This window comes from Eucalyptus grandis, chromosome 11 (genome assembly GCF_016545825.1).
Source record: "Eucalyptus grandis isolate ANBG69807.140 chromosome 11, ASM1654582v1, whole genome shotgun sequence".
Lineage (NCBI taxonomy): Eukaryota > Viridiplantae > Streptophyta > Magnoliopsida > Myrtales > Myrtaceae > Eucalyptus > Eucalyptus grandis.
The window spans coordinates 23,250,864-23,278,433 of record NC_052622.1 but is presented as its reverse complement, the minus strand read 5'-3'; the positions used below and the strand labels follow the sequence as shown (position 1 = coordinate 23,278,433).

General features: G+C 39.9%; 4 protein-coding genes across 6 annotated transcripts; 2 read left to right on the top strand and 2 right to left on the bottom strand.

Moving 5' to 3' along the window:
- The first annotated feature begins 1,414 nt into the window (after positions 1–1,414).
- LOC104427521 (probable L-type lectin-domain containing receptor kinase S.5) lies at positions 1,415–3,379 on the top strand. Its single transcript, XM_010040601.3, is given in 5 exon segments — positions 1,415–1,897; positions 1,899–2,199; positions 2,238–2,510; positions 2,513–3,053; positions 3,055–3,379. Coding segments are annotated over 5 exon segments (1,923 nt in total).
- Positions 3,380–7,702: 4,323 nt separating this feature from the next.
- Positions 7,703–12,172, bottom strand: LOC104425498 (nudix hydrolase 23, chloroplastic). 3 transcript variants are annotated; one of them, XM_010038190.3, is made up of 8 exons: positions 11,610–12,172; positions 10,700–10,831; positions 10,388–10,464; positions 10,095–10,230; positions 9,868–10,008; positions 9,713–9,771; positions 9,505–9,595; positions 7,703–8,246 (listed from the first exon to the last, which is right to left on the bottom strand). In XM_010038190.3, the coding sequence occupies exons 1-7, from the start codon at positions 11,916–11,918 to the stop codon at positions 9,535–9,537; spliced, it is 915 nt and encodes a 304-aa protein (XP_010036492.2). In that variant the 5' UTR covers positions 11,919–12,172; the 3' UTR covers positions 7,703–8,246; positions 9,505–9,534. The 3 variants fall into 3 exon arrangements, with proteins under 3 accessions (XP_010036492.2, XP_010036493.2, XP_010036494.2); XM_010038191.3 differs by having other exon boundaries at positions 7,703–8,161; XM_010038192.3 differs by having other exon boundaries at positions 7,703–8,154.
- A 1,907-nt stretch (positions 12,173–14,079) lies between these two features.
- On the bottom strand, positions 14,080–18,292 carry LOC104425497 (hypothetical protein). Its single transcript, XM_010038189.3, has 6 exons — positions 18,020–18,292; positions 17,202–17,294; positions 16,130–16,259; positions 15,360–15,648; positions 15,187–15,241; positions 14,080–14,542 (listed from the first exon to the last, which is right to left on the bottom strand). The coding sequence occupies exons 1-6, from the start codon at positions 18,140–18,142 to the stop codon at positions 14,468–14,470; spliced, it is 765 nt and encodes a 254-aa protein (XP_010036491.1). The 5' UTR covers positions 18,143–18,292; the 3' UTR covers positions 14,080–14,467.
- A 3,550-nt stretch (positions 18,293–21,842) lies between these two features.
- Positions 21,843–25,207, top strand: LOC104425496 (actin). Its single transcript, XM_010038187.3, has 5 exons — positions 21,843–21,991; positions 22,705–22,772; positions 22,979–23,372; positions 23,910–24,523; positions 24,822–25,207. Exons 2-5 carry the CDS (start codon positions 22,713–22,715, stop codon positions 24,885–24,887), a joined length of 1,134 nt encoding a protein of 377 aa, XP_010036489.1. The 5' UTR covers positions 21,843–21,991; positions 22,705–22,712; the 3' UTR covers positions 24,888–25,207.
- Positions 25,208–27,570: the final 2,363 nt, after the last annotated feature.

The following is a 27,570-nucleotide window of genomic DNA, read 5'->3' as shown; positions in this document are numbered from 1 at the left end:
TTCTTTCATTCAATGCTTCTTCATCTTTCGCTTTGGTAATTTCCTTTTAATTGTGAAGTTCCGCTTATTAGTTTAAGCAACCAAATCCTACAGTCAAGGAAAGGATACTGCAAAATATTGTTCTCTTGATCATATCTGGAAAAGTATTCAAGGCTTGACCGCTCTGTACATTAATTTATGATTTTCTCATGATATTTTTTTGCAGTACTTGATAGACATTTGAAACAAATCAATAAAACTTCAGAACAGCATTAACTTTGTATTGTTGACCATATTCTCTATCTCCTAACATTTTGCAAGCCTCCTCCAGACTTGTTCGTATATTGACCTATTCTTCAGTGTTGAGTCTTTTTTCAGTCTCGAAAATGCCAATCTACTATGAATAGACTTACCTACAACTAATCAGTCAGTCACTCCGTTAAAGAAATGCCTCCAGCCTTCCCTGCATGTTAGTTCGGAGTGACGATGTCGGCATTGACAGTGTATTCTTCATGAATGCAGTATGGCACAGAAGGAAACCGGGTAAAGAATATGTCTCTTCTATTAGATGAACCAAAAGACATGAGTCAGGAAAATAATAGACCCTCAGTTGACCAATGAACATGCAGCTTATTGATCGGTTCTTCTAACATCAGTATGAACTGTTTGTGATCATCAATGAACATCCAGGTTTGACAGTGTTGTGTATGCCTTATTTCCTCACCAAATAAAATTTCACTTTGACTATATGAGTCGATGGACAAACACTAACATCTTACGAGTTAAAAATAAAACGTTTAAAAGAATTATTGCATTAAATCATTTCATTCTTGAACATTTTCCATCTAATCCTGAGTCAACTTTCCATGTCTTCAAGTCAACTTGTTACCTTCCAAGTAGGAGCTAATTACTATATTAAATTGACCCGGCAGCATAGACAATAGAACAAATTAGCAAAGAGTCACTTTGTAATTGGGGTTTATAGAATAATAGTAACTTGACTAGGTCTTCCTACAGAAATACATACAAAAATATGCAGATAACCATACAAGGTTTAGAAAAATCGAAGTGTCTGATCTGTGCAGAGAAAGTTCAAAGAGGAAAATATAATGAAAATGCAGAGGAGTTGAACAGAGCTTGGAACGGGGAAGACCCTTCCATTCTTATCTAGCTTGCTTGTTGACATCAACCATGAAAAGAACTGTTTTAAGTTCGCTTGAAGTCATTTATTAAAGTTACTATTTCAATAGAGGAAATCATTAAACTTCTTCTAAAAATTACTGGTCATCCCCCACCCAAGTTTTCTTGGCTTCACCACTTTAAATATCTAAGGAACTTCAACGGCCATGTAAAATCTCCGACTCACCAAAATTGCTTCCTCCATCTGCGACTCCTAACCCTTTTTTCGATTTCTTTCCCTTCTTTCCATCAAAGTATGAACATTACTCCTCCGATCAAGTCACTGCTGGTAGTAGTTACCATCGTGGCATGTACTTATGATCGAGCAATGTGCTTGAAGTTCAATTACCCCATCTTTGTAGAAGCAGATGAGAACCATTTCGTCAGGAATAATTCCTATATAGTTCTCAATTCCCTCCAAGTGACACCAGATGTAATTGTAGCTTCTATCTCAAACTTGTCTGACTGCATATTATACAAAGACCCATTCAAGCTATGGAAGAAAAAGGGCGACAGTCGAGACATCACATCTTTCAATTCCACTTTTGTGCTTAATATAACTCCACATACTGTTCCGGGTGGAGAAGGTCTTGCCTTCCTTATAACTGGAGAAACGGGTCTTCCAGACAACAGTCACGGAAGATGGCTCGGTAATGTCAACTCGACCACAGACAGACTCCGTTAGAACCAAGTTATAGCCATAGAATTCAACAGCCGGAAGAGCTATGCAGGAGACTGGTGATGATAACCACGTGGGATTGAACGTGAATAGTATTTTCTCGCTCAAACAAAAGCCTCTGGCTGATTACAGTGTCAATCTTTGGACAGCTACCAATATAACAGCCAGAGTGGAATATGACGGGAAGAACATCCCATTGTCTGTCTTCTTGAGCAATGAAACAGGAGAATACATGAAAAATCCAATTATTTCTGTTCCTCTCAATCTTTCTGAGTATCTCCTGCAGGATGTGTTCCTAGGATTTTCTGCTCCAACAAGCAACTACACAGAGTTGAACTGCATAAGGTCATGACTCTTTGAGGGTTCAAACTTAGACGAAGATCCTCTGACTAAAATAAAGAAACAAACTCGGACGAAGATCCTAAACTTTTGTGGGTTTGGGTTGCAGTTCCAACTGTACTTGGGCTGTGTGCTCTAATTTATCTCCTGAATAGGATAAGAACAGACAAAAAGGGTCTATTGGAAGGCACTTACCCAACAATAGAAGATCAGACCGAGGGCTCATCCACAGCTCCACAGAAGTTCCGGTTCAAGGATCTTAAGAAAGCAACAGGCAACTTCAAGAACAAGCTAGTACAGGGGAGTTTTGGAACTGTTTATAAAGGGCACATAATGGTAAAAGGGTTTCTGAGGATTCATGTCAAGGCAAGCAAGAATTCCTAGAAGAAATCACGACCATTGGCATCCTCCACCACCGGAATCTAGTGAAACTAATTGGATGGTGCTACGAGAGCCGCGAGCTCCTCCTCGTGTATGAGTACATGCCGAATAGTAGCCTAGACAAGTACATATACTGTCATGAGAACTTAATAGCTAGTGGACCAACCCTGAATTGGCAGAGAAGGTACAACATAATAAATGGAGTTGCTAAAGCACTTGATTATCTCCGCAATGGTTGCAAGAAGAAGGTGCTTCACCAGGATGTCAAAGCAAGCAACATCATGTTGGATTTGGGGTTCAATGCTCGGCTCGGGGACTTCGGGCTGGTGCACACCATCCAACAGACTGAACAGACGCACCACTCAACCAAAGAAATTGCCGGAACCCGGGGTTACATGGCTCCCGAAAGCTTTCTTACGGGAAGGGCAACCATGGAAACAGACATTTACGAATTTGGCATCCTCATGCTTGAAGTTTTCTGTGGAAGAGAACCGGGCGATCATTGTGTCCTGGGTATGGGAATTGCATGGGAGGGGAAGGATCTTGAGTGCAGCCGATTCCAGGATGGGCGGAGACTTTGGAGACGGAGAAATGGAGGACATGTTTGTCCTGGGGTTGGCCTGTTGCCACCCGAATCCGAACTGTAGGCCCTCAATGAGAAGCGTGTTGCAGGTGCTTACTGGGCAAGTAGCTCCGCCGATTGTGCCGCTGGAAAGGCCAGCTTTCATCTGGCCGTCAATGCCTCCATCTTTTAGAGAGGACTTCGATTGCTCCATTGCCAAAGGCCAAATGACTCCCATAACAGAAGTTCGCAGGAGATGATTGCGCAAAGGGGTAGAACCTGCAAATCTGTGCTTTTCACCAGCCCTTCTTTGCCAATTTAGTGCCTGAATCTGAATCATCTTATAGTATATTCAAGATATTTGCATACTCGAGGTTTTTCTTCTTTTTTCCTTTATTTCTGAGATGACTGAGGAGGAAACCGCCATCCTTGCTTATGCTGGTTGCGGTGGGTAAACTCCCCACGGGCATAATGAAGTTAGTTTTCTTTTATTGATAATAGAACGCCCTGCTCAAGCGAAGCACAAAGAAAAGGGGAATAAGCAAGAGCATTTTGTGTTTTTAGAAGGAATGACATCAGGTCTACCAATATGATTACTTTAGTGTGGAATTTCCCGTGACAAGGCGAGTGCGAAATATTCAAAAAAATTATTACATTATAAGATTGCCACCAACTGTTTCTGTTAATTTATGACTTGTTTGAGATTCATTGGACTTTTGACGGATTTATAAAAGAAGAAATATAAAAATAAAATAGATATGAATTTCCTCTTCGGAAATTATGCGGAATCCGAAACTCGTGAAGCTCCTGCACGGGATTTCCTCTTCATGCGAAGATTGGTTTATTGGTGGGGCCCAAGGTCAAAGTTTTGACCTTGGGCACACGCGCGCGCACGTCCGCCGAGAGAGGAAGTCTGCCACGTGAAGCTAAATACGTGATGGTGGGCCTAGGTCAATTGTTTGACCTTTTCTAGGCACACGTATAAAAGGTTTTTCATCTCTTTCGAAAAGGGGCCGTTGAAGGATCTACGAGAAGCTGCACGCCGCTGAGAGGGAGGAAAGCCACACATTGAAGCGCCGTTTTTACTCCGAGTGCTGTGGGTGTTTTGTTCGTGAAAGACATTCATAGGTGCTAGGTGCTTGGCTTTGCACGCCGCCGAGAGGGAGGAAAGCCACACATTGAAGCGCCGTTTTTACTCTGAGTGTTGTGGGTGTTTTGTTCGTGAGAGACATTCATAGGTGCTGGGTGCTGGGTGCTGGCTTTGGGTTTTCGTGTTTCTCATGCGTCAAAGATTATTCGTGATTTATATCCAAGAAAGATTGGTGTATTGGATATAATTGGGGCTTGAGAAACACCAAGAGAGTGTTTAAGTGACTTGAGTGTGTAATCTCCTTGTATCGCTTGATTTATAGTGAAATTCACTACTGCTCTTCTCGTAAACGTAGGTCTTTACGACTGAACCACGTAAATTTGGTAGACAGGCTTGGCTAAGTTAAAGCGAATGGCGACGGAAGAAGTAAAAGTGAGAATCGACAGATTTAATGGAAATGATTTTAGTTTCTAAAATATGCAAATTGAAGATTATCTTTACCAGATAAAACTGCACTTGCCTTTATCTTAGGAGAAACCAGAGACGATGAAGCAAGCTGATTGGGATTTGCTGGATAGAGTGTTATTCAGTTGATGTTGGCTCGTAATGTCGCATTTAACATCTTAAAAAGAAGATCACTGCTGATTTGATGCAAGCCTTGTCAAATATGTACGAGAAGCCATCTGCGATCAACAAGGTCTGTTTGATGCGACGTCCGTTTAATTTGAAGATGAGTGAATGTGCGTTAGTTGTAGATCATATCAATGAATTCAATGTGATTGTTAATTAATTGAGTTCAGTTGAGATTGACTTTGAAGATGAGGTACGTGCTTTGATTTTGTTATTCTCATTGCTTGATAGTTGGAATACTACTGCTATTAGTAATTTCTCTGGGTCAATAAGTTTGACGTAATTCTCTGGGTCAATAAGTTTGACGTTTGATGGAGGTTTGAAGTTTAATTCTGAGCGAGGATATTCGTGGAAGAGAATCTGACGAATCTATATCTACTGCTTTAGTAGGTGAAAATAGAGGAAAATCTAGAACACGTGTGGGTAACAGTAATACTAATATGAACAGACGTAATCAATCTAGGATTGTTAACGTTGTCTATTGGAACTGTAGCAAGAGGGGGCATCTTAAAAGGATTGTCTTAAGTTGAAGAATGAGATGGGTAAAGGAATTATAGTTGATTCTGCAAATAATATTGCAGCTGTAGCAAATAGTACCGATTATGTCTTGTTTGTCACTAATGATTCATCGCTTGATTGATGGATTTTGGATTATGGTTGTTCTTTTCATGTCACATCAAATAGAAACTGGTTTATTACTTATCAATGCACGGGTAGTGGTAAAGTTTAGTTAGGGAATAACGCTAAGTGCGATGTTGTGGGTGTTGGTGATGTTGGAGTGAGGCATGTTCTAGAATTGAAAAATAACTTAATTTCCTTGAGTACCCTAGATTCAGCTGGTTGCAGGTATTCTTCAAAATGTGAAGTTTTGAAGGTTGTTCGAGGTGTCTTGGTGATAATGAAAAGAATCAAACATGGAGGCCTGTATAAACTTCAAGGTGAGATAGTGACAAATTTCGCTGCGGAGACGTTGGATGCATCTGTTCGAGAGTCTTTTAACTACTCGAGGAAGACCTGGGTGTTTGTGCCAAGGCACAAGTTTGATGCTGGTGTCAAGATCACGCGGTTGAGAGTTTTAATTGAGACGGAGACTGGTAAGTCGATCAAGTATGTGCGAACTGACAATAGCATGGAGTTCTGCTCAGAGCTGGCAAATAAATTCTGCATAAAAGAGAGCATAGTGAAACACTGCACTAGTGCAAATAAATTACAACAATTTGCAAAATTGACGAGAAGAACATTACTAGAGATGACTCGAAAAATTATCTATAGTGCTAATATGGCTAGGAGATTCCTGATTGATGTGCTAAGTACGATAAGTTACCTGATGAATAGATCCCATCAACTGCTATTGAATTGCGGACTCATGAAGAAGTGTGGTTAGGTAACGTTACTGGTTATTCTATTATTAAAATGTTTGGTTACTCGTGTTATTTTCGAGTGAGTAATGGTAAGTTTGATTGAAGGGCAATGTGCATATTTCATGGTTATGCACAAGGTGAGTGGAGCAATCAGTTGTGGTGCCCGAATATAAATTCACTTGTTGACAACAGAGAAGTTACCCTTGACAAGCGTCCGATACTTCTAGCTAAGAGTGTTTATGGCAGTGTTAATACGGATTTGGACTGTGTTCAGCTTGAGGTGAAGTTGCGACCAGAAACTCCTGAGCTGGCGAGTACGAGTACGAGTACTAGCAAAGTAATCGACACAGATGGTGCTTATAGCGAGGTGGAGCCTATAGAGCAAATGGTTGTTGTAACTGCTGATATTGACAAGGTATGTATTCGATCTCCTGACAGATATGGATGCAACAATAGTTTTGCTTTATCTGCGATTAAGGAGGTTGTGTCGAAAAATTCTTGCGGAGCGTGCATGTGGAGTTGGTATTCTGATGAGGTCCTCGATTATAGCGAAGTTCAAGCGAAGTTTCGACTTGGATAATATCTGTGGCGGTTAAGCTCATCGGGGCTATGAGAAAGTAGCGGCAGAATTTGAATTTTTGTGAAACAATTGCGACTTGTCTCAAACGTCAACTCAAGATGGAGATTGTTAATTTATGACTCGAGTTTGAGATTTATTGGACTTTTGACGGATTTATAAAAGAAGAAATATAAATAAAAAAAAAATAGATACGAATTTTCTCTTCGGAAATTATGCGGAATCCGAAACTCGTGAAGCTCCTGCACGGGATTTCCTCTTCATGCGAAGATTGGTTTATTGGTGCACACACACACGTCCGCCAAGAGAGAAAGTCTGCCGCGTGGAGCTAAATACGTGGATGGTGGGCCCAGGTCAATTGTTTGACCTTTTCTGGGCACACGTATAAAAGGTTTTTCATCCCTTTCGGAAAGGGGCTGCCGAAGGATCCACGAGAAGCTGCACGCCGTCGAGAGGGAGGAAAGCCACACATTGAAGTGCCGTTTTTACTCACGTGCTGTGGGTTTTTTGTTCGTGGGAGACATTCATAGGTGCTGGGTGCTTGGATTTGGGTCTTCGTGTTTCTCGCACAGCAAAGATTATTCATGATTTACATCCAAAAAAGATTGATATATTTGGTGTAATTGGGGCTTGGGAAACATCAAGAGTGTTTGAGTGTGTAATCTTCTTGTATTGCTTAATTTATAGTGAAATTCGCTGATGCTCTCCCGTGGACATAGGTCTTTACAACAGTTTCGACCCTCTACAATCTGCTGCTTAGTAGACATCACCGTCAACCAACAGAACATCCATTGCCAAGGTGAGCGGCTGCCGCTTGCATTCCGTTAGTACCATAACATATTCTGAGCACGGGAAGTACCAAAAGAACAGCCTCGTTTTCCATAGGCTATTTGATAATAAATGCAAGAAACTACAGTAGTTCCCATGAGCAATTTGACAGAGTAAAATATTATTAACCCTGACAAGAAAAGTGGCTCCAACCACAGGAGATCTACAAAAGAATAAGGATCTTTGGTCGTTCAGCGGAAATTCCTGGTCTTACTACTAAAATTCTGTAAACCGAGCGACAAGTAAGCAGGAGTATCTATTTCTCACTCCACATGCAGTTCCACGATCGATGTGACACAGAAATACAAGCTTGACAGTATCGTCAGTTTCCTTGCTCTTACGCGCTGAAACAGAAACAGATAGAGATTTTCTCTTTTCTTCTTTAGACTTGCAAAAGTTCTTGTTGATTTCAAACGGCCATCCCAATAACGATATTCTCTCATTGAACACAGAGTATCTCCAGTTAAAGCAATTGCAATCAGGGCCTTTCCTGATTTTCGCTGGGCAAGTAAGCATCCCTCCATTTGAATTCTCTGAAACTTCTCTTTACTGCACACTAGCAGGGAGACACTAAAGATGAGACCCTGTGTCTGACTGATGCATATTTTTCATTGCCGTAGTTCAAGACTGTGACACCAATACTGAAACAACAGACAGATAAACAAATGAACACTCATCCCAAGCATGATGAACAAAAGCAGGCACTATATTGAAATGAGCACATGCAACAACATTTCTCTGTTTTCTTTTATCCTAGTCAAGTCATGTCCAGGCTAAGCTTTCACATACCAAATCGAATCATCCTCCTCAATACCACATAACATCCATGTCAAAAAAACAAGACTAAAAATTAACTTTTTCCGCTTGATCTAGACCCAAAAGATTATGGTGAACTTAAATCGAACGTCAAACCTCACATTTTTTACGGGCAAAATCACAGGCTTCTTACTTGCTCTATTAACCCACTAGAGTGTTTGCATATAGAGGCAACAACACCACAGGTCTCTGAACCATTTCTCGTTGCTCAATATCGTGCCTGAACTTTTTTTTCCAATGTAAACATTACACTTTTCAAGATCAATGCAATGTCATCCTTCCGTTAAGTAGACTACTAATAACTACTGATGTGGCGTTAAATGTTGTTATTGACCTTTAAGTGTCCAAATTTACATCTGATCTGTCCAATCGACAGATCCAAATGCTTTCATCTCCCCCATTGAAGGGCCCACAAGAAGTACATCAGAAATATTTTTTCCTTGTTTTCCTTTCTTTTTCTTCTTTTCCCTAATTCCTCCTTCCTTCCCACTTCCCCACAGTACTCCACCATCACCATCTGCACTTGCACACATCCTTCACCACACATCATCCCATCATGTACACTTGTGTCCATCACCTCAAGAAGAAGAAGAAAGGAAAAAAAGAGGTATTTTCTGCTGATTTGGATACAAAAAACATGGGGCAGTTTATGTTACTTCTTGGATCCCTTCATTGCTGATATGGACTGCCACATTAGCAAAGAAGTGCATGACTTGGCACTAGAGTTAACAGAAGGAGCACAATTCTGAAAGGTTCATGGACTACATTGAACAAAGAAAAAACTTCAGAACCACATTGAACAGTGGGTAAAATTTCAGAGATTTGTGGCGTCATTACCCCTTGTATCTATTATTGAGAGCCATCGAAGAATATGAAACACAAATTATTTCTCTCCTTTTTCTGACCACTAAAACTCGTGTGTTCCACGAAACACCAACTGAATGGGCTATATCCAACCATAAATAACATATGAGATGAAATCACGAATGAACTTTTAACTTCCAGACTTTTTAAGAGATACTATCACCAAGATTAAACTATACAACTACTATTCAGTAATTAGTTCCACAAGATTATCCTCACCAAAGATATGAAGAACCATCACAGCTTTGATCAGGACTGCAGATGATAGTCCAGAGTATAGGCACGAATATCAGAAGGGCTCGATCCAGGCCTGCCATGATACATTGAACTGGCTTTAAAAACTTCTTACACATACAGAAAATAATAAGAAACCAAAAATATTTCACATAGTGCTTAGAACTGAAAGCAGTTGCATTAAGGCAAATACCTTTTATTGATGGTACCATAGTGGAACCTTGGCCTTCCATTCTTAACATCTTGAACGTACTGCAATCAAGAATATGTGTCTTAAATATATTGACATCATTGGAGATCATCAATATAGGATATACTACATCATAGCATCATAGTCAAGACTTTTACCAATTTCAAGGTGACCAAGATGGATGAAAATGCCAAGGAATCAAAAGGTATATCATCAAGGGCAAAGAGCTGGCAATCTGATGATTCAGGACCAGGTGAGAAGCGAGGATTCCGCAGCTTAGCTAAGAAAATTACATAGGTCTGCCCACACAAAAGAGCATATGCTTCAAAGTTTGTAGGCAACACACATAATTAAAGAGATAGATAGAGATATGGATTTTCCTCACTTGACCAATACGAGGTATGTCCAGCTGAGCAAAAGGTGAAAGAACCTCCACTTCTGCACATGCTTCTTCCCAAGTTTCTCTGATCGCCCCTTCCGCAGCTGACTCCCCAATTTCCATGTAACCAGCAGGAAGAGTCCTATTCAACAGTATGTGTGAACAGGAGTTAAAAATGAAGATCAGTACTACATGAACAATTTGTTTCCTCAAATGCCTCAACATTTTCTTTTCCCTCAGCAGAAGATGATTAAAAGGCAAAGCTTCAACAGCCCAAACTCATTGATATGAATACACACCATAGACCGTTGGAAGGTTCGATGTTCCTCTTGCATAGTAGGACCTTGTTATCATGCTCGATGAGGCAACCTACAACCTAAAATATCAGTTCCAGAAGTTAACAACCACTCTTACCTCTTGCAAATACAAGAATAGCATCTCTATGTTTTACTGAGAGAAAGGTTTAATGTATAGGATTCTACTTTAAACTTCTAATTTATTCAAGAGTAAGACTCAGAAAATATTAGGAACAGAAAAGATTTACTTGGTTTGAGCACATGAGTTTAATAGAACAATTAAACTTTGAAGTAACACAAACAGGACATCTCTACCATCTTTGGATTCTGGTAAGCAATTTTCCCGCAGAGAGTGCAAATAGCTCTCATCTTCTCCTCTCCATCAGGTATTTCATGCTTAGTTGGTCCACCACACCATTGGCAGAAATTGATCTTTTTTACAATTCCCTGCACTCAAATGTGTAGGCAAAAGCAGATTAATGACAGTTGTTAAAGGCAAGCAAGACATCTCCTTTCATACTCTCTTCATCTTCTCATGGAACCGAGAAAGAGAGATACTTAGAAGTTAGATTGAAAGGACCATCATTCTACCCCATCCAACCAGGAGGTAAAGTGAAATATCAGTCAGTCAAGGACTGACTCAATTTCAATTCCTTCACAAACCTACGAATATTTCCAATCATAACTTACATTCTTCTTTCCAACTAGTATCACTTCCGCCCGTCCCATTACTGAAAGCCACAGTGGCGTACATTCTAGAGAAATAATTACAAGAAATCAAGAACTTTTAAACATTAAACGTGTAAATGTAGGTAAGTTTTGAACATAATTCTCCACGTTCTAGTTTCTCTCCTCAACAGTATCTGGTAGTGTCCACACATGCAATTCACGAAATTCCCAGCAGTGGCTACTGTACATACTGATCAGCCACAAGCCAAATCATCTAATTCGAGGTGAAAAGAAGGGATTAAAAGTTTAACTGCAAGAGTAATACTCGATGATACACCTAAAGGTACGCCATCGGCATCATAATCGAAAAGCGCAACGCACTTGAACCTCGCTCCAAAATCACACGATAACCCAAGCCTCCAACTTCCTCACAATCAAGAATTGCTATCCCCCACCATTCCCAAACCAAAAGACGCGGATATCAGCACGGAACCCCCACCAAACGAACGCCGGCGCACGACACAAATGAACCGCGAGACTGAGGATGACGACTTACGGATGTCTGAACCGCGACGACGGGCGCCGCGGAGTGCGCCGTGTCCGACCTCGGCCCGGGAGGGGGAACGGCGGCGGCGGCGGCGCGCACGCGGGCCGTCCCGGAGCCGCAATGCCTCCTCCGGGCCGGGAACGCCGCCGCCGGGGGGACGACGAGCCGGAGCGGCGGAGGACGATGCTGATGCTGATGCTGCTGCTGCTGCGAGCCGCGCCGTCTTCGGAGAGAGGGGCCGGAGAGGGACAGGGCGGAGGAGGAGGAGCAGGGCCTCCGCCAAGGACCCAGGGCGGCCTGCATCGCCTTGAGCAGCATCGCTCCCCGCCACTGTCCGCCGGGAGAGAGAAGGCGATTCCGATCTTCGAGCTCCGGCCGGACGATTTCCGATTTCCGATTTCCGATTTCCTGTTTGCGATTAGGCAAGGGATAAAATGCCGGAAATCGAGACGAAATCGGGAGGAGCCAATGGAAGAGTCCCGCGGGAATCTTTGGTCTTCGGTTCGTCTTGAGAATCGCGCGAGTCGGCTCGACGAGAGTTTCACGTCTGTTTTGGTTGTTGGTATCCCGGAGGGAACAGCATAACCAATTAACCATAAGGTCGCTATACTCACGTCAGTAACCGAGGGAAAGTATCAAAAAAGTCGAAAGTATCAAAAAAAAAAAAAAATCATAAACTTATTAGTACCAATTCAGTTTTAAACTTTTCAATTAGATCAATTCATTATAAATCTTTTAATATTAAATGCAATGCAGACCATCCAACGAATTTTTTGATGTTGACGTGTGCAATTTTATGATTTTTTTATTATTTTTTGAAATTTTTATTAATGTTTTTTCTTTTTCCTTTTCTTTTCTCCCTTCTTCCTTCTTGGTCTATTCCGACGGTGGCCGCAAAGCCCTTACTTGCTGCCGGCGAGGGTCGTGGCCCTCACCTAGCCTCTCCTAGGGCTGCCAGCAAGACGGCTTCGCTAGAATCTGAGTGAGGTTGCCTTACCGTAAGTAAAGGCGGCCTTGCCTGCAATCGGCGAGGCCATGGCAACCATCACCGGGGCGGAGGCAAGGACCGCTAAGCCCTTGCCAACCGCCGGCGAGGGTCATGGCCCTTGCTCGGCCTCGCCTAGGGCCGTAGGCGAGGCGGCTTAGCCCAAATCTAGGCGAGGCCAACCTCGCCCTAGCCTTACCATGGGCGAAGGCGGCCATCATCAGGCACATCGGCCTGGCGATGGCCGCCTTCACCCACGACCCTGGGCGAGGCCGAGCGAGGGCCGCGACCTAGCCGACGGTTGGCGAGGGCTTAGCGGCCCTCGCCTTCGCCCTGGCAATGGCCGCGTTGGCCTTGCCAGCCACAAGCGAGGTTGCTTTTGCCCACAGCCCTAGGAGAGGCCGGGTGAGCTCGCCAACCACCACCGGAACAGTCCAAGGAGAAAGAAGGGAGAAAAGAAAATGAAAATGAAAAAGAAAATAAAATAAAATATTAATAAAAATTTCAAAAAAATTGTAAAAAATTATAAAAATTGTCCACGTCAGCGTCTGGCCGACGTCCACGTCAGCGCCAACCTGCCAAAATTGACCGGATAGACTGAATTGATACCAATATTAAAAGGTTTTGGATTAAATTGGTACCAATATAATATGTTTAAGATTTTTTTTTATACTTTTTTATCAGTAACTATATACTAGTTTTTGTTTACCCAAGTAAATTAAGCTTAGTTCTGGAATCAATTCCAAATATAAAAACTTTAAACAAGATTGCAATTGGATTCTAAAATTCACGCTGAATCCAAATATTTTCGTGAGAGTGACGGCAAAATTCAAAATGGTTTCTTCTAACATTGTCGATGGCCCTTTTTTAACCTTGATTTGGAACCAATTGAGTGTCGTGTCGACAATGATAATTCATTTTCATAAATCAAATTTGTCGTTAAATTACCATGAAATTACTCTTATTGAATAAAGTTATCTTTGTACATTTAGTACGAACCACTTGTTTTCGAAAACATCGATTGCTTTGACTCTAGACGAATAGGGGGATCATCGTACACGTGTAATTGCCGCGTGACATCTCTAGCGGCGACATTTGGATAGAAAGCTCTCTAGGGCCAAATTTGAAGGTGGTGATTCTCCACGAGACAAAATAAAATGTTCGGGTCCAAAATTGAGACTAGTTAGCCCATCATACAGACCGTTGCTCTTCCTTCTTTCAGATGCTCTTGTACCCTAGACTGGCTTCACTGAGCACACAAACTGTTGACGAGAGAAGGCTCCTGAAATTCAAATGTCGGTCAGTGACGCCGTCCAGATATCATACGGCCGGGCTTGATCTTTCCATCAGCGCCCGGTTATTTCCTTGCGAGCTAATGTGATCCTCAAGTCACATTTATAGACTGACCTGATAGTTGTCCCACGTTGCCTGGACCAGTTCTTGTCAATTGATCCGGCACCAGAAATTCCATAAACTCGCCAACTGAAACCTGGGTTTTAGTCCACTTGAGAAATGTCTGAGAAATCATTAGATTCATGAAACCTTATAATTTCACCAATCTCTGCCAGACTGTTATGACAAATTAGTCCTATTTTATGCTAGATACTAGCCAATAAAGAATGAGAAAGAAAAGCTAATTAGTTCCTAATGTTTGCGAAACTGATGGTGATTACATCAAAAATAGCAAAGCCTCGGCTGCCACTGGTTGCTCAACCGGGCAGCACTGACACCTCTTCTCAAGATTTATGCAATGAGAATTATAAAGACGGATGAGGACCAACATATTTTGCGTAGTTGCTAGCATGTAACACATGTTCCTCGCATCTACCGTGGATTCTAATGCTTCCAGGGTCCAGAATCTGAAGAACCATCTGATGCATCCTCAGTTCACAGCCAGCTTATCACATAGAGACTGATATGCTGCACTACAAAGCTTGAACTTCTCCTCAGCAACGTCCTGAAAGGAAGGGATAAAAACAAAATCTCACGAAATTGAATAGAATTTTTCACAGCCAATAGATTTTCTAGAAGATATCCAGAATATGAAGGATTAGAAAGCCCCAACCGAAAAGTTAAGTTATTAGGTGGAGCTAGCATCTAGACTACGTGAATACAAGAGTCAGAAGAAACTTGTGGACAAGCAATGTTGGATGCTTTTAACACCGCTGCTCACTATAAACTAGATGAAGCAAAACGCGTGGAATTGATTCTCAGGAAATAAGACAGACCATAACCATGCTTGAAAAAATATAATTAAAAGGATACATATATCTTTTTAATTAAATGGACGTGATAAACTGAGACTTGGCTATGATAGTATGTTTAAAAATTCAACCCAAAACCTTAAGCTATAAAGTGGAGGAGGTTCATACAGGCTGAAACGAACCTCATAGACTAATGATATTTCAACAGTAGCAAGCAACTACCAAGGCCTTCCACAATATGCCTTTCTTAAAAGTTTAAATGATACCACAAAGGTCTTAGCAGGTCAGTTCTCCAAGATTCACTAAAACCGTATAAATGGATGCCACATGATGCCTCTCCGCTGCATACTCCAAATTAAAGCATTTCCTGAAATTAAGTTTGGAAATCTCATTTTACCTTGGAAGAGCCATGGTGACGATCAGGATGCCATTTCAATGCACAAGCTCGATATCTGGAATTGTCAGCAAAGACTCAAAATCAGAGACATGCAAACACGCTCCAACATGCTCAGATCTTGAAACATGACAAAGTAAAGCATTTGAAAGAAACAGATCTCAGTGAAGACTCACGCATTCTTGACATCTTCAAGCTTTAAAGGACCCGAGGCACTCAAACCAAGGGCCATTCTATTAGAAGATTCTGCCTCGAATTCCCCAGACTCTGATGAGGAGTCATACTCATCATAGCTGGAAAATCTCCACTTCTCATATCTCCCATTTCTATTCGAGTAGCTCGACGTTGTTTCCCACCAGTGGGGATCATCATTAAGAAATGAACAGAAGTAGAATCTATTCCCACCAAAGGCAGACTTGAAAATTGTATCAGCATCATAATCTTCTTCACAGAATTGGAAACCTCCTGAAAAGAGTACAACAGCAACATGACAAATAGAGAAATCTACTGTCTACAAGCTTGAGAGTTGTTTATATATGAATTGACGAGTGTATACCATCTTATTTAAGAGATGCATGAGGATTTTCCTAAGAATACGAGATATTGACTGACAAATGGGACAAAGTACGAAAATTGACTGGAATTTTTGTCCTAACAAAGATCATATAACCTATTGAATACAACACCACAAAAGATTATTAACAAGTAGTTGGACAGTAAGATAACCAACCGCTTTTCCCTATCAACATGCAACTTTAAATCCAACTTCTGATATCTTAAAAGTCATATGTAGCACGCTTTAACTATTCAGATCTAATTCACCCAAACACTCACTTCAGTAACATTATAAAAACGAAGGCCCCAGAGCAAGGATTATTTTCACCACATGTGCTACCGCTACAAATAGACATCATTCACTGTATATAGAAATTTTGTGCTTTCTTACCTCTACCCCAATGTTGAGGTCCATTTCTTCTGCTCCTATCGCTCCTCGGTCCCTTAGTCCAGTACTGCTTAAACCATGAGGAGCCCCTACCGAGGAACGGGTCATCTTCACCAGCCTCATCTTGCCATCTCTGAAGACAACCAAATGAAGACACCGTGTAAAATCACTTAATGTTAGAAACTACCACATTGTGAATGATTGAGGAGATTCAGCTGAAACTCATATGCCTGTTTAGAAAATAAAAATGGTAAATATTGCTCCAACAAGTTCCCATCTGTTTAATCATGCATTAGGATAACTTTCAGAAACATACTTCTAATGTATACAGCTAGCTAAAGTTAAAATAGACTGAATATTCCTTAGGCAAGTTTTGTTCCAACCAGTTCCATATGCTGACACAAGTATAAGGAGGAATTTTTTTAAAACATACTTCTGACTTAGCCAGCTAATTAAGGTTAGAAAGGAATAAGAAAAAATCCTTTTCAGTCCTTTCCACCACACGCAAAGTGTTGACTTTTTTTTTATAGGTTTCCGAAATGCAAAATTTCACAATCTACTTAATATGAAAGAGCTCAGCTACATAGCTCTGACTGAAGTTGACAGTGTTAAAACATAAATTACCCGAGGCAAAGGAACATCTAAGGCCTATTATCCAAATATAGATGTACAAAAAAGAAAAACTCATCTGAACTGATAACATCTAAAAGATGGCAAGCAAAGTCTAAAGCTACTCATTAACAAAGTCAAACTTCACATCGCAAGGATTTTCACTCCACTACTCACAAGAATTTCATCCCAAATAAAAGGGACAAACATAACAACAGAGAGGTGCAAGAAAGGGGGAAAAGCCAAGTACATAATTTCTATCAAGACCTAGCATAATGTTCTGCTTTCAAAGGCCAGAGACCCAATGAATCAGGTGAAAGAGCAATGCCTTTATTCAACTTGGGCGAGTGGTTGTAACTCGTTAGATTGATCAAGAAGTTCAATAAAAGAAAGTGGAAACAAATTCACACCACGCAGAATGACTTCACAAATTGCTAGATAGTCATAAAGTACAATTGAAACAAACCTGGAACATCAAATCAGCATAAGCATCTACATTCCTTAGCAATGTTTGCTTCGCATGCAATCTTCTGAACCTTCTTGAATATTGGTTAGATCTCTGCACATATAATTGAAGTCAATCATTCAGTTTAAGTTCGACCACCCACAGTGTCACAAGGAAGAAGATCTCATCATCACTAAAGGGTCATCTAAATTGGCAAGAAGCAAACTGAAAAAGTTAGCTATTAAAATCCAGCAAGGAACAGAATGACCAAATAACCTGTTAGCCAAAAAAACTATGGAACAGAATGACCGAAAATCTTCTCAAACTAATGTCATACAGAATCACACAAATGAACTAGCAGAATCCTCTGGTATTCCCTTATCCTACTAAAAAACCTCACGGTAAACATTATTCAGCCAAACTGTCTCAAATTCTATCGATTTCCAACTTCTACCCTCACCCATTGGACACCCAAATTTTCCAAGAGGGGGAAAAAATGGTTCTTTCATCCGACAATGGCAAATAGAAGTATTAGAACCTCAGGAACTGCTGCGGACCGAATCCTAAACAATCAGAAAAACCAAACGAAATCCCATAAACCCAATTCCAGCTGAAATTTCCCAAATCGTATCCAACTTAAAGATGAACCCTTTAACCACATTTCCCCAAATAACCCAATACCCACCCGAAGACCACACTAAACAGGAACCCGCAACTTCATCGAATCTCTGCTCTCCCTCTTTCACTGCCAATCAAGAAGACCCAACAGAGCAATACGAAAGAACATGAGCAGAACCCGCATGAAGAATTGTTTTCTTTAAGGGATGAAGACAACTCACGGGTTCCCAGTGGGTGCGTCTTTTGCGTTCGAGGACAGGGGTGGAATGAAAGAAGGCGGCTCCGACATGGTGGCAAGGTGCCCGAGCGTTGATGAGAGCTGCTGCTTTTGCGGCGTTATTCATTTAGGCCAGGATCGATCGATCGTTCAGACATTCAAAGATGAAACATTTCTGTCCTGAAGCAGCGGCCACCGAGTGGGGGAAGATTAGCTTCGTGCTTGTGAGCCGACGACGGGTCGGTCAGGGCCTCGCTGCGGCTGCGCTCGAGCCCGAGAAGAAGGGAGTAATTGACAAAAGAGATCTTTTTTTCTTTAAAGTTTTTAAATTGCATTTGTTTTCATAAAAATCAATAATTTATCAAATATTTTTTTAAATAATCATTTGTATCATTTGAAATAATTTATTAAGAAAAATTGATTTCATTATTAATAATCTTTTATGTCTAAATATTTTCGGGTGGATGACAAAATGTTTTTCGTCAACGATCATTTTTTGAAAAATATTATCGGAATTATTCATTTTTAGGGGAAACAAAGGGAGTCTTATATTAATAGTTTCCATGTTTGATACTAACAAAAACGGCCCATGAAATAAGTTTGATAAAAAAAAAAAATCCTAAAAAAAAAAGAGTCTAATTCGAATCACTCTAGAAAAAACTCATGGAAAGTAAGTACTACGGAAAATATTTTCTTTAAAATAATCAATTATATCACTCATAAAAATGAATGAACTAATTTTTATCGTTTATGAAATTATTGGAGCGGAAATTGTTGTTGATCATGAAATTATTTTTTATTAACTAATTAAATCCAGTGATATAAGCTATCATTTTAGGAATAAAATTTCCAAATTATTTACTTTATAAGAAACAAACAAAGCCTTGCATTGATAGTTTTCATATTTTATACTAGCAAAATCAACACATGAAATATGTTTGAAAAATAGTAAAAAGAAAAGGTTAATATTACGAAAAATCTGAAACTAGTACACTTATATCAAATTTACCTTAAACTAATTTTTTGATAATCAAAAATCTCAAATTGGTATACCTATGATAAATTTATCCAAAACTAATTTTTTAACCATTAAATTCCCCAAACTAATACATTTATGATAAATATCATTCGTTAGTTTTCATTAAATTGGATTATATCAATTTTGTACAGTCAACTGCTATGTGTTACTGACTAAAAAATAATTTGCCGACAAAAAAATTACCACGCATCATCCAACTCAATAATTTAATAACAAAATTTAACGGCAAAATTTAATGAGTTAAGTTCGGAATTTTTTGTGGTCAAAAAATTAATTTAGAGTAAATTTATTACAGGTGTATCGGTTCGGAATTTTTGGTGATATTAACCGAAAAAAAAAGTCCTTACAAAAAGAGAGTCTAATGCACATCACTCTAGAAAAAATCATCAGAATACAATAGCTTTTTCAACACAAAACATTAAGACACATCATATGTGTGGCATCTTAATCTCGATCACACTGCGCAGCAAAGCCATGTCGTGCAGGAAGTAATGAAATGCCACGCCCTCTCGATTCGAAGCTTTGAACGATATGGAATTAGATAGAATCAGCAGAGAAACATGCTTAAAATATCATAGGATGCTAAGGTTGGTTTGGCCATTCTTTAGTTGACTTCACCATCATAGCAATAATTCATAACAGATTTTACACCCAAAAAATGCCTCTTTTGAGTTTGAAGATGCTCCACGTCTAAAGTGTATAGTGCATCCAATCATTATTAGTACACCAAAGTGTACTTAACTTTCGAAAGGAGCAAGTAGTTGAAAAATTGACTATTTCTGGTTCTCTTTCTTTTCATATTTTTACGGATGATTTCATCTTTAAAAAAAAAGCCACTATGGTTTAGGGAAAAATAATTTGCACTGCACATTTTTTTTTTCACTAATCATGCACTAAGATTACTGATGTCGTGCACAATATGCAACGTGTTGGTTCAAATGATATTAATGCACTCAAAGTTAGCCGATGTTTCTTGGACCAATCAATAGATATCAAGCTAGCTTTCTCAAAAACAAAAAACTCGCTGAATCCAAAATGAGTACTTAGATTGTTATAAATTTTAGATACATATTACTTGTGGATTCCAATCCCAATTAGTCACATCTCAATTTTAGACCCAAGAGTAATTGTTTTTGAAATTTATTTATTTATTGTGGACAATAAAAATATGCAATATATTCAAGTCAATGACTTTATTTTATAGCAATGTTCAGTAATTCTTTTAAAGCAATGTTATGTGCTTAATTTGCCAGCTAACATTCGTTCCTAAATCACTAGTCAACCCTACAGGACTAGTGATTCATTTCGTAATGATATTCGCACGAGTGTTTATGCTTCTACTTGATGGACTTACATAAAAGATTATCTTAATTCGATTATCTCATTGAGATCAACCAAAAATATTTCATGGATTAGAATTCAATTCCACTCATTAGGAAACAAATTTTGCCTAAGATTTGATCGAGATACATATAATTGATCGAAATCTTTTTCATAAGGCCCAACGAAATTATTCAAACTAATATCTTATATTATAGATATGAAACGCATCGTAAGATACGAGAAATCGGGTAAAAAATCGAACAAATTGCCAACCCTGCACTTTATGCCTCTCCCATCTGTCCCCGTCCTTTTTCTCCTTTTCCCGACTTTCCGGGGGGGCCCACCCGCAGCAGACGTGGCACGTCGCGATTCGTCGGCTCGATAGTCGCACGCCACCCCTCTCTCCCTTCCCGCCCCGCTCACCGCACGATGAGGCGACCTTCGACCGCTTCCCCGATGTCGGTCAACGGAAGACTCGGTCTCGGAGCCGAGAAAGCAGCGGGAGCAGACAGGTGTGCCGTGGATGCGAGCGCACCAGATCGGACCCGCCAACGTGATCGTTGGGGCGGTTGCAAACCGAGGATGAGTTGGAAAAAAATCTTTTCCCCCTTCTTTTCCTTTCTTTTCCTTTTTTTTTCCTTCTAATTTAATTTTTTTGCGACGTATTATTATTACTCCCACCCAACTCCCTCTCGCGCTTTATTCAGGAAAACTTTTTCCAAGACGAATTTGAGCCCTCGTCTCCCTTTCTAATTACATCTATGCCCTAACCCCGGATAATGGATTAATCATTATTGAAAAAATTATTTAGAGAGAGCATTTAGGTCGGATAAGCAAATGAAATCAATTTATAGTCGGTGATTTTCTGTAGTGTGAAACTATGTATCTCAAGTAGATAAATTATCGAGTGCACGTTATAATTGGATATTGTCACGATGCATTATTTTATTGAGATTATGTGGATTTCATATAGTATTCAATATTTTTAAAAGGGAAAAAAACCACTAAAAATCATACACATACCTACTATGAAACATTTACTTTATTCTTTTTGTAATACCAAAAATCCTAAATTTATACTTGTGTGGCCTTTCCCCTTTTATAAAAGGTTAATATTTTAATTTTTTAGAAAAAGGTGATTATTAGACATTTCCAAAGCAGCTTGCACCCGAAACTAGTCCAAAAATCCTTACCAAAAAAAAAACTAGTCCAAAATTTCCCAAAAAAAAAAAAAAAAAAAAGCTAGTCCAATTTTAGCCAAAGGGAAGGGGCAAATCGGTCTTTTCGCAGCGGCGGAGGGGCGACCGAAAGCGAGACAGCTGTTTGTCACCAGGGTCGTAGTGGGGTCCAACGATCATGGTAGGGAGGAGGGGCTTGGGAACGGACGGCTGGGATCGACAGACACAGCGAGATTTCGGAACGTTCGCTCTGGATCAGTCCCCGGGCCCCCTCCCTCCCCCTCTTTCTGCGCCCTTTTTAAAACAAACAGAGCGCGTAACCGCTCTCCTCAGGTCTCGAGCTCTCCCCCCAAGCCAGCCAGCCAGCCAGCCAGCCAGCCAGCCAGAGAGACACGAAGATCGGAGATCGGAAGTCGGAGATCGTCGTTTCGCCGAGGTAATCACGATCCCCGCTCGATTCCAGGAACGTAGCGATTGCTCGCGGATTCGCGCGTTCGTCCCCGATGATTTCAGATTCCGTCTGTTTTGTGGCCGAGAGAGAGAGAGAGCAGATTCTGATCGCGCTCGTTTCGATGTTTACGAGATCCGGAACGGCTTTTCGAGCACCTCGATTGCTCGTCGTTCGTGTTGGCATTGTATCGATCGCGTGCGTCAGGCCGGTTTCCGTCGCATTTCCGCGGGGTCGTGTTTCGCCTCGTTGCGTTCTGCATGTCGATGCCTTCCGTGATTTTCTCCGCTCGCGAATGCGGATCGATTCGACGTGCTGGCTTGTTGTTGTTGTTGCCGGTTCGCGTTTCGTTTGAAATTTGCGTCGAGTGGTTTGAAACATGAGCTGCTTGGTGCGATCGCTTTGCTTCTCCATTGGATCCTTGTTGGAGTTTCCGAGATTTTTGTTCTCTGGAGATTTGCTTTGCCATCGTGTGCTATGCATATATTTCATGTGGATTTGCCAATGCCTCAAAGCATTTCTGTTTGTGATTGATGAGGTTGTCAACAGAAATATTTATAAGGCACTTTGTTCTCCAAGAAGGAAATAGTTAAACGGCGACAACAAATAATTTTTTTTTTTAGCTCCCTATTTGATCTTATTTTCGTGAATTTTCCTATTTTGAATTGCATTTGACATGATATTGGGCAATTCTGCTGCAGTTTAGAAGATGGCAGAATCCGAGGATATCCAGCCTCTCGTATGCGACAATGGTACCGGAATGGTCAAGGTAATTGCTCAAGAATAATTTCAATGAAAGCGCCATGATATAAAATGATGGTAGTCAATTGAGCATATTATTTCTGCTACAGAAGATAAACGAATGCTGTGATTTCTGTCACATGTGACACTAATTGGCTTAGATGCTTTGCTTAGAATATGAAAGTTTCTTACAAGCTTGAGTTGTTCTCGACTGATTCACAATTATGAATCCAGGCTGGGTTTGCGGGAGATGATGCTCCTAGAGCAGTATTCCCTAGTATAGTAGGTCGACCTCGCCATACAGGTGTTATGGTTGGTATGGGACAAAAGGATGCTTATGTTGGGGATGAGGCTCAATCAAAGAGAGGTATTTTGACATTGAAATATCCAATTGAACATGGTATCGTTAGCAACTGGGATGACATGGAGAAGATTTGGCATCACACATTCTACAACGAGCTCCGTGTGGCCCCAGAAGAGCATCCTGTCTTGCTAACAGAAGCACCTCTCAATCCTAAGGCCAATCGAGAGAAGATGACTCAAATAATGTTCGAGACATTCAACACTCCTGCCATGTATGTGGCCATTCAGGCTGTCCTTTCACTGTATGCCAGCGGTCGTACAACTGGTAAGCAATTTTATGAATTTCTGCTTGTGTGTTTATCATGCGTAATTGATGCACGAGGAACCATGTCATTTGGGAACAAAATATCTCTAAGAACCTCATGTTATGGAAAATTGTTCTGTTTGAGGATTGAAGATAGACACTAAATTTGGTTGAACTCAGTGAAAGTTATGTTTGCATCAATATATAGAATGCACATGGGCACACACGTACAGAACATCCATCATTTCATGCATTGTCTAAATCTAGGAATTAATGTCCTGTGAATATTCAATACAAAATTTGTGCAGCCAGCAGTTGCATGAGTGACATATAGCCATCTTTCTGGCCAATGGCAGCTCTAAATAATGTTTCCAATGTATTGGGACAGAGTGTATCTGAAGTTATCGTATCAGACAATTTTATAATGTCACCGTTGTGAAACTAAAATATTGTCTGTCACTGAGGAATGGTAGTCATAACTCATGCATCATCATTATATTCCAATGTGGTATGGGTGTCTGGAAATTGAGTTTCATGTTTGTACCTTTCTCTATCCAGGTATTGTTCTGGACTCCGGAGATGGTGTGAGTCACACTGTTCCCATTTACGAAGGCTATGCCCTCCCACATGCCATCTTGCGTCTCGACCTCGCAGGCCGTGATTTGACGGATGCCCTTATGAAAATTTTGACTGAGCGTGGCTATTCTTTCACTACCACTGCCGAACGGGAAATTGTGAGGGACATGAAGGAGAAATTAGCTTATATTGCTCTTGACTATGAACAGGAGTTGGAAACTGCAAAGACAAGTTCAGCTGTTGAGAAGAGCTATGAGCTACCTGATGGACAGGTCATCACCATTGGAGCTGAACGGTTCCGTTGTCCTGAGGTGCTCTTCCAACCATCCATGATAGGCATGGAATCTGCTGGCATCCATGAAACAACATACAACTCTATCATGAAGTGTGACGTCGATATCAGAAAGGATCTTTATGGCAATATAGTTCTCAGTGGAGGCTCTACTATGTTTCCTGGCATTGCTGATAGAATGAGCAAAGAAATTACTGCACTGGCTCCTAGTAGCATGAAGATCAAAGTGGTGGCACCCCCTGAGAGAAAGTACAGTGTTTGGATCGGAGGTTCCATTTTGGCATCCCTCAGCACCTTCCAGCAGGTAATGAACCTCACTTATCCATGCTCTTTCAATGTGCATATATGAGGAGAGATGCATTTATCAGCCAATGTACGATTGCACTTGTGGAAAGCATAGTATGTTCAGTCAATAACAGGTCTGCAAACCGTAATGACAGTAACTTGCTATATAAGAGGAATCGCATGAAGGTTTGAGAATCTGAAATCGTGGTTGACCTTCTCTACTCTATTTAAATTTGGATTAACCTTGAGGCACCTCTAGTTACACTTACTGAGACAACAAGTATATCACATCCTCTCTTTTTTTTCTCTGAGTGCAGATGTGGATCGCAAAGGCGGAGTATGATGAATCGGGGCCATCAATTGTTCACAGAAAATGCTTCTAATCGTCAGTGGGGATTGGCAAACGTCGTAGAAGAGATTCTTTTATCACGGAGAGCTTTTAATCTGCAGAAATTTTTCTTTTCTCGAGTTTCCAACTTTTCGGCTTTCTTCCTCGTGATTTGGGACTATTGAATGTAAACCTAAGCGAATTGCCGTGAAGATTCGTTTGTTCTTATGCCATGTTACTATAGAAAAGCTTCTTATCTTGGTAACTTGGGATGCTTTTGAATCAAGATTCTTTAAAGCAAAGTTCATTTGATGATTGTAATCGATGAGTGTAACTTCCATATATGCATAAAAGGGTCTTTTGCAGAGCCAACTATCTCAATATTTTCTCTGCTATTTTATGATGGCTTTTGAGTTTCTAGTCTTTCGGATGACAAGCCCAGTCGTATTAAATTTATGGTTCCCTCAAGTAGCAAATGACCCAAATAAGACAAAAAAAAAAAAGCTAAGTAACATTGATATTGACATACGACATAACACGACATATCGATGCGTTATTTTTTCTTAAGAATTATTATAATCGGAACAATATATACACGATAAATTATTTTTTATGGTTATTTTAAATTGATTTGAATTCACAAATAAATAAAATAATAAAAAATTATAGAATGAATTTACATTAAAAATATTAATCCATTATTTGTCGATATCATTTATTGTTTTAATATGACAAATTCAACTACATTCCAATAATCATTTTTATTATTTTATTATTAGCGTGTTAGAAGATAAGAAAAAGAAAGCTCAAGAGATGAATCATGTATTATTATAGATTATTTTATTCTTTTCCTTATTATTATTATACAAACTAACATTTTGACCCTTATTTGTTGAAAATTTTTAAAATTGACCATCCGCATGTTAAATTCGAACTTGCATACTGGAAAGTGTTGAGAGAGTTGATCACACCTATTGACCAAGTGTTGGAAAGTGTTAGAGAGTGTCGGATATGTGTCGAAGTGTTCGACACAATATGAAAATTCTTAGAGAGTATTGATGCTTCCTAGGAAACAAGTGGTAGTTTATGGAAAATCTTGTCCCTTTTCTTCCTTTTTTGGAGGTGCACTTGTAATTACCAATAATTGGAAAAAGTTTCCTAGCTTACTTCAGAAAAAAAAAATAGATAATAAAAAATCTTCATCGTTAACAAAAATAGTAAGGCATGTTTTGTTATTAGTGAATATATTTCTCATTCCTGGCCAACATTGTAGAGATGATCAAGATAAGATTTTTTTTTTTCAACTTATTAATTTTTCGCCTAGCAAAAACATGAATTGCTATTGACATACACTGAATAATCGGAAAAATACCAAAAAAAAAATTCTAAATTTATTGCAATTATGTCAATTCAATTATAAACTTTTTTTTTTTGTCAATTCAATAATAAATCTTTGGCAATTGTGTTAATTGAGTTTATTTGATCAAATTTGACATGCCAACATTGGTGGTCTAGCAAATCTTGAGTGGGCAATTTTTTTTTTTAATGAAATTTTGAATTTTTGAATTTTTTTCTCTTCTTATTTCTTCAAGCTAGTTGCCGGTCTCGCCTTGACATTGGCTAGCAAGGGCAAGGGTGACCTTGGCTACTCTTGCTCCTGGCAAGGGAGTCCTCATTGTTGCTAGGTGAGGTTGAGCTTGCCAAGCCACTAGCAAGGTGGGCCCTCATTAGATCGCACAAAGGCTTGCCTCACTAGTGGATGGACAAGGCCAATCTCACCTAGCGATGGCAAGGCTCGCCTTGCTAGGGACGGGTGAGGTCGACCCCACCCAGCCACTAGTGAGGCAAGTCCTTGTTGAATTTGTCAAGGGTGAGGGCGAACTCGCCTACCCTTGGCAAGGCTCGATTGCATCGTCATTGGTCAAGGGTGAGCTCACTCAAACATTAGTGAGCGCGAGCCTTCACCATATCCGACGAAGTCTCACCTCACTAGTGGTTGGGCGAGCTTCCCCTTGCCGGTTAGTGGCAAGGCAAGATCAATGACTAACCAAAGGAAGAAAGAAGTGGGAAAAAAAAAACTAAAGAAAAACAAAAAGTAATTAAAAAATTGAAAAAAAAAGTTATCAAACTTAGTATTTGCTAGAGAGGAAGCCAAAGAAGTGGAAAAAAAAAAAGCTCCGAGGAACAAAAGTAAAAAAAACTATACAAAAATTCCCTTGAAAAAATAATTAAATATTTTGAATTTTTTTTTTATCAACCTTTAGTATTTGCTAGGCGGCAATATTGCCCATGTCAATGTTGGCAAGAAAAAGCCAAATTTGAAAATTGATGGATCCGGAAACAAAAAAAATGGCACAAATTTTGCAAAAGATTTAGAACTAAATTAGTAAAACAAAAAAAGTTTAGGACGAATTGACATAATTATAATAGGTTTAGTACATTTTATATAATTCCCCCCAAATAATCTTACGATGCCCCTATACATAAATTCTTGTTTGTGATGCTCATAGCCTCGATTACTTTTAAATCTCAAAAGGTGCACCTTAAATTTTGATGTTAGAATTCTAAATTAGACCGAATTACCTATTTCTTTTGAAAACGCCCCTCGAAATTGTAATTTTATACGATCAAGTTTCTTGACATGATCCTAGCAAGTTGAAGCTGGCACTATGTCGTGGAGAAAAATTGGTGTCGCCATGACCAATTCAATTTGGACTAATTAAATTTAAGGCGCTATA

What these genes read in the sequence shown, in the direction of transcription:
- LOC104425498 (XM_010038190.3), bottom strand. Translation starts at nt 11,918, where the DNA reads ATGCTGCTCAAGGCGATGCAGGCCGCCCTGGGTCCTTGGCGGAGGCCC. An exon ending in TCGTCGCGGTTCAGACATCC is followed by an intron (nt 10,832 to 11,609) that starts GTAAGTCGTCAT and finishes ATTTGAGTGCAG; the next exon opens with GGAATTGTAAAAAAGATCAA. An exon ending in GAACCTTCCAACGGTCTATG is followed by an intron (nt 10,231 to 10,387) that starts GTGTGTATTCAT and finishes ACTGTTGAATAG; the next exon opens with GACTCTTCCTGCTGGTTACA.
- LOC104425497 (XM_010038189.3), bottom strand. Translation starts at nt 18,142, where the DNA reads ATGAATAACGCCGCAAAAGCAGCAGCTCTCATCAACGCTCGGGCACCT. An exon ending in ATGCTGATTTGATGTTCCAG is followed by an intron (nt 16,260 to 17,201) that starts GTTTGTTTCAAT and finishes GGTTGTCTTCAG; the next exon opens with AGATGGCAAGATGAGGCTGG. An exon ending in CTTGAAGATGTCAAGAATGC is followed by an intron (nt 15,242 to 15,359) that starts GTGAGTCTTCAC and finishes TGACAATTCCAG; the next exon opens with ATATCGAGCTTGTGCATTGA.
- LOC104425496 (XM_010038187.3), top strand. Translation starts at nt 22,713, where the DNA reads ATGGCAGAATCCGAGGATATCCAGCCTCTCGTATGCGACAATGGTACC. An exon ending in ATGGTACCGGAATGGTCAAG is followed by an intron (nt 22,773 to 22,978) that starts GTAATTGCTCAA and finishes TTATGAATCCAG; the next exon opens with GCTGGGTTTGCGGGAGATGA. An exon ending in TGCCAGCGGTCGTACAACTG is followed by an intron (nt 23,373 to 23,909) that starts GTAAGCAATTTT and finishes TTCTCTATCCAG; the next exon opens with GTATTGTTCTGGACTCCGGA.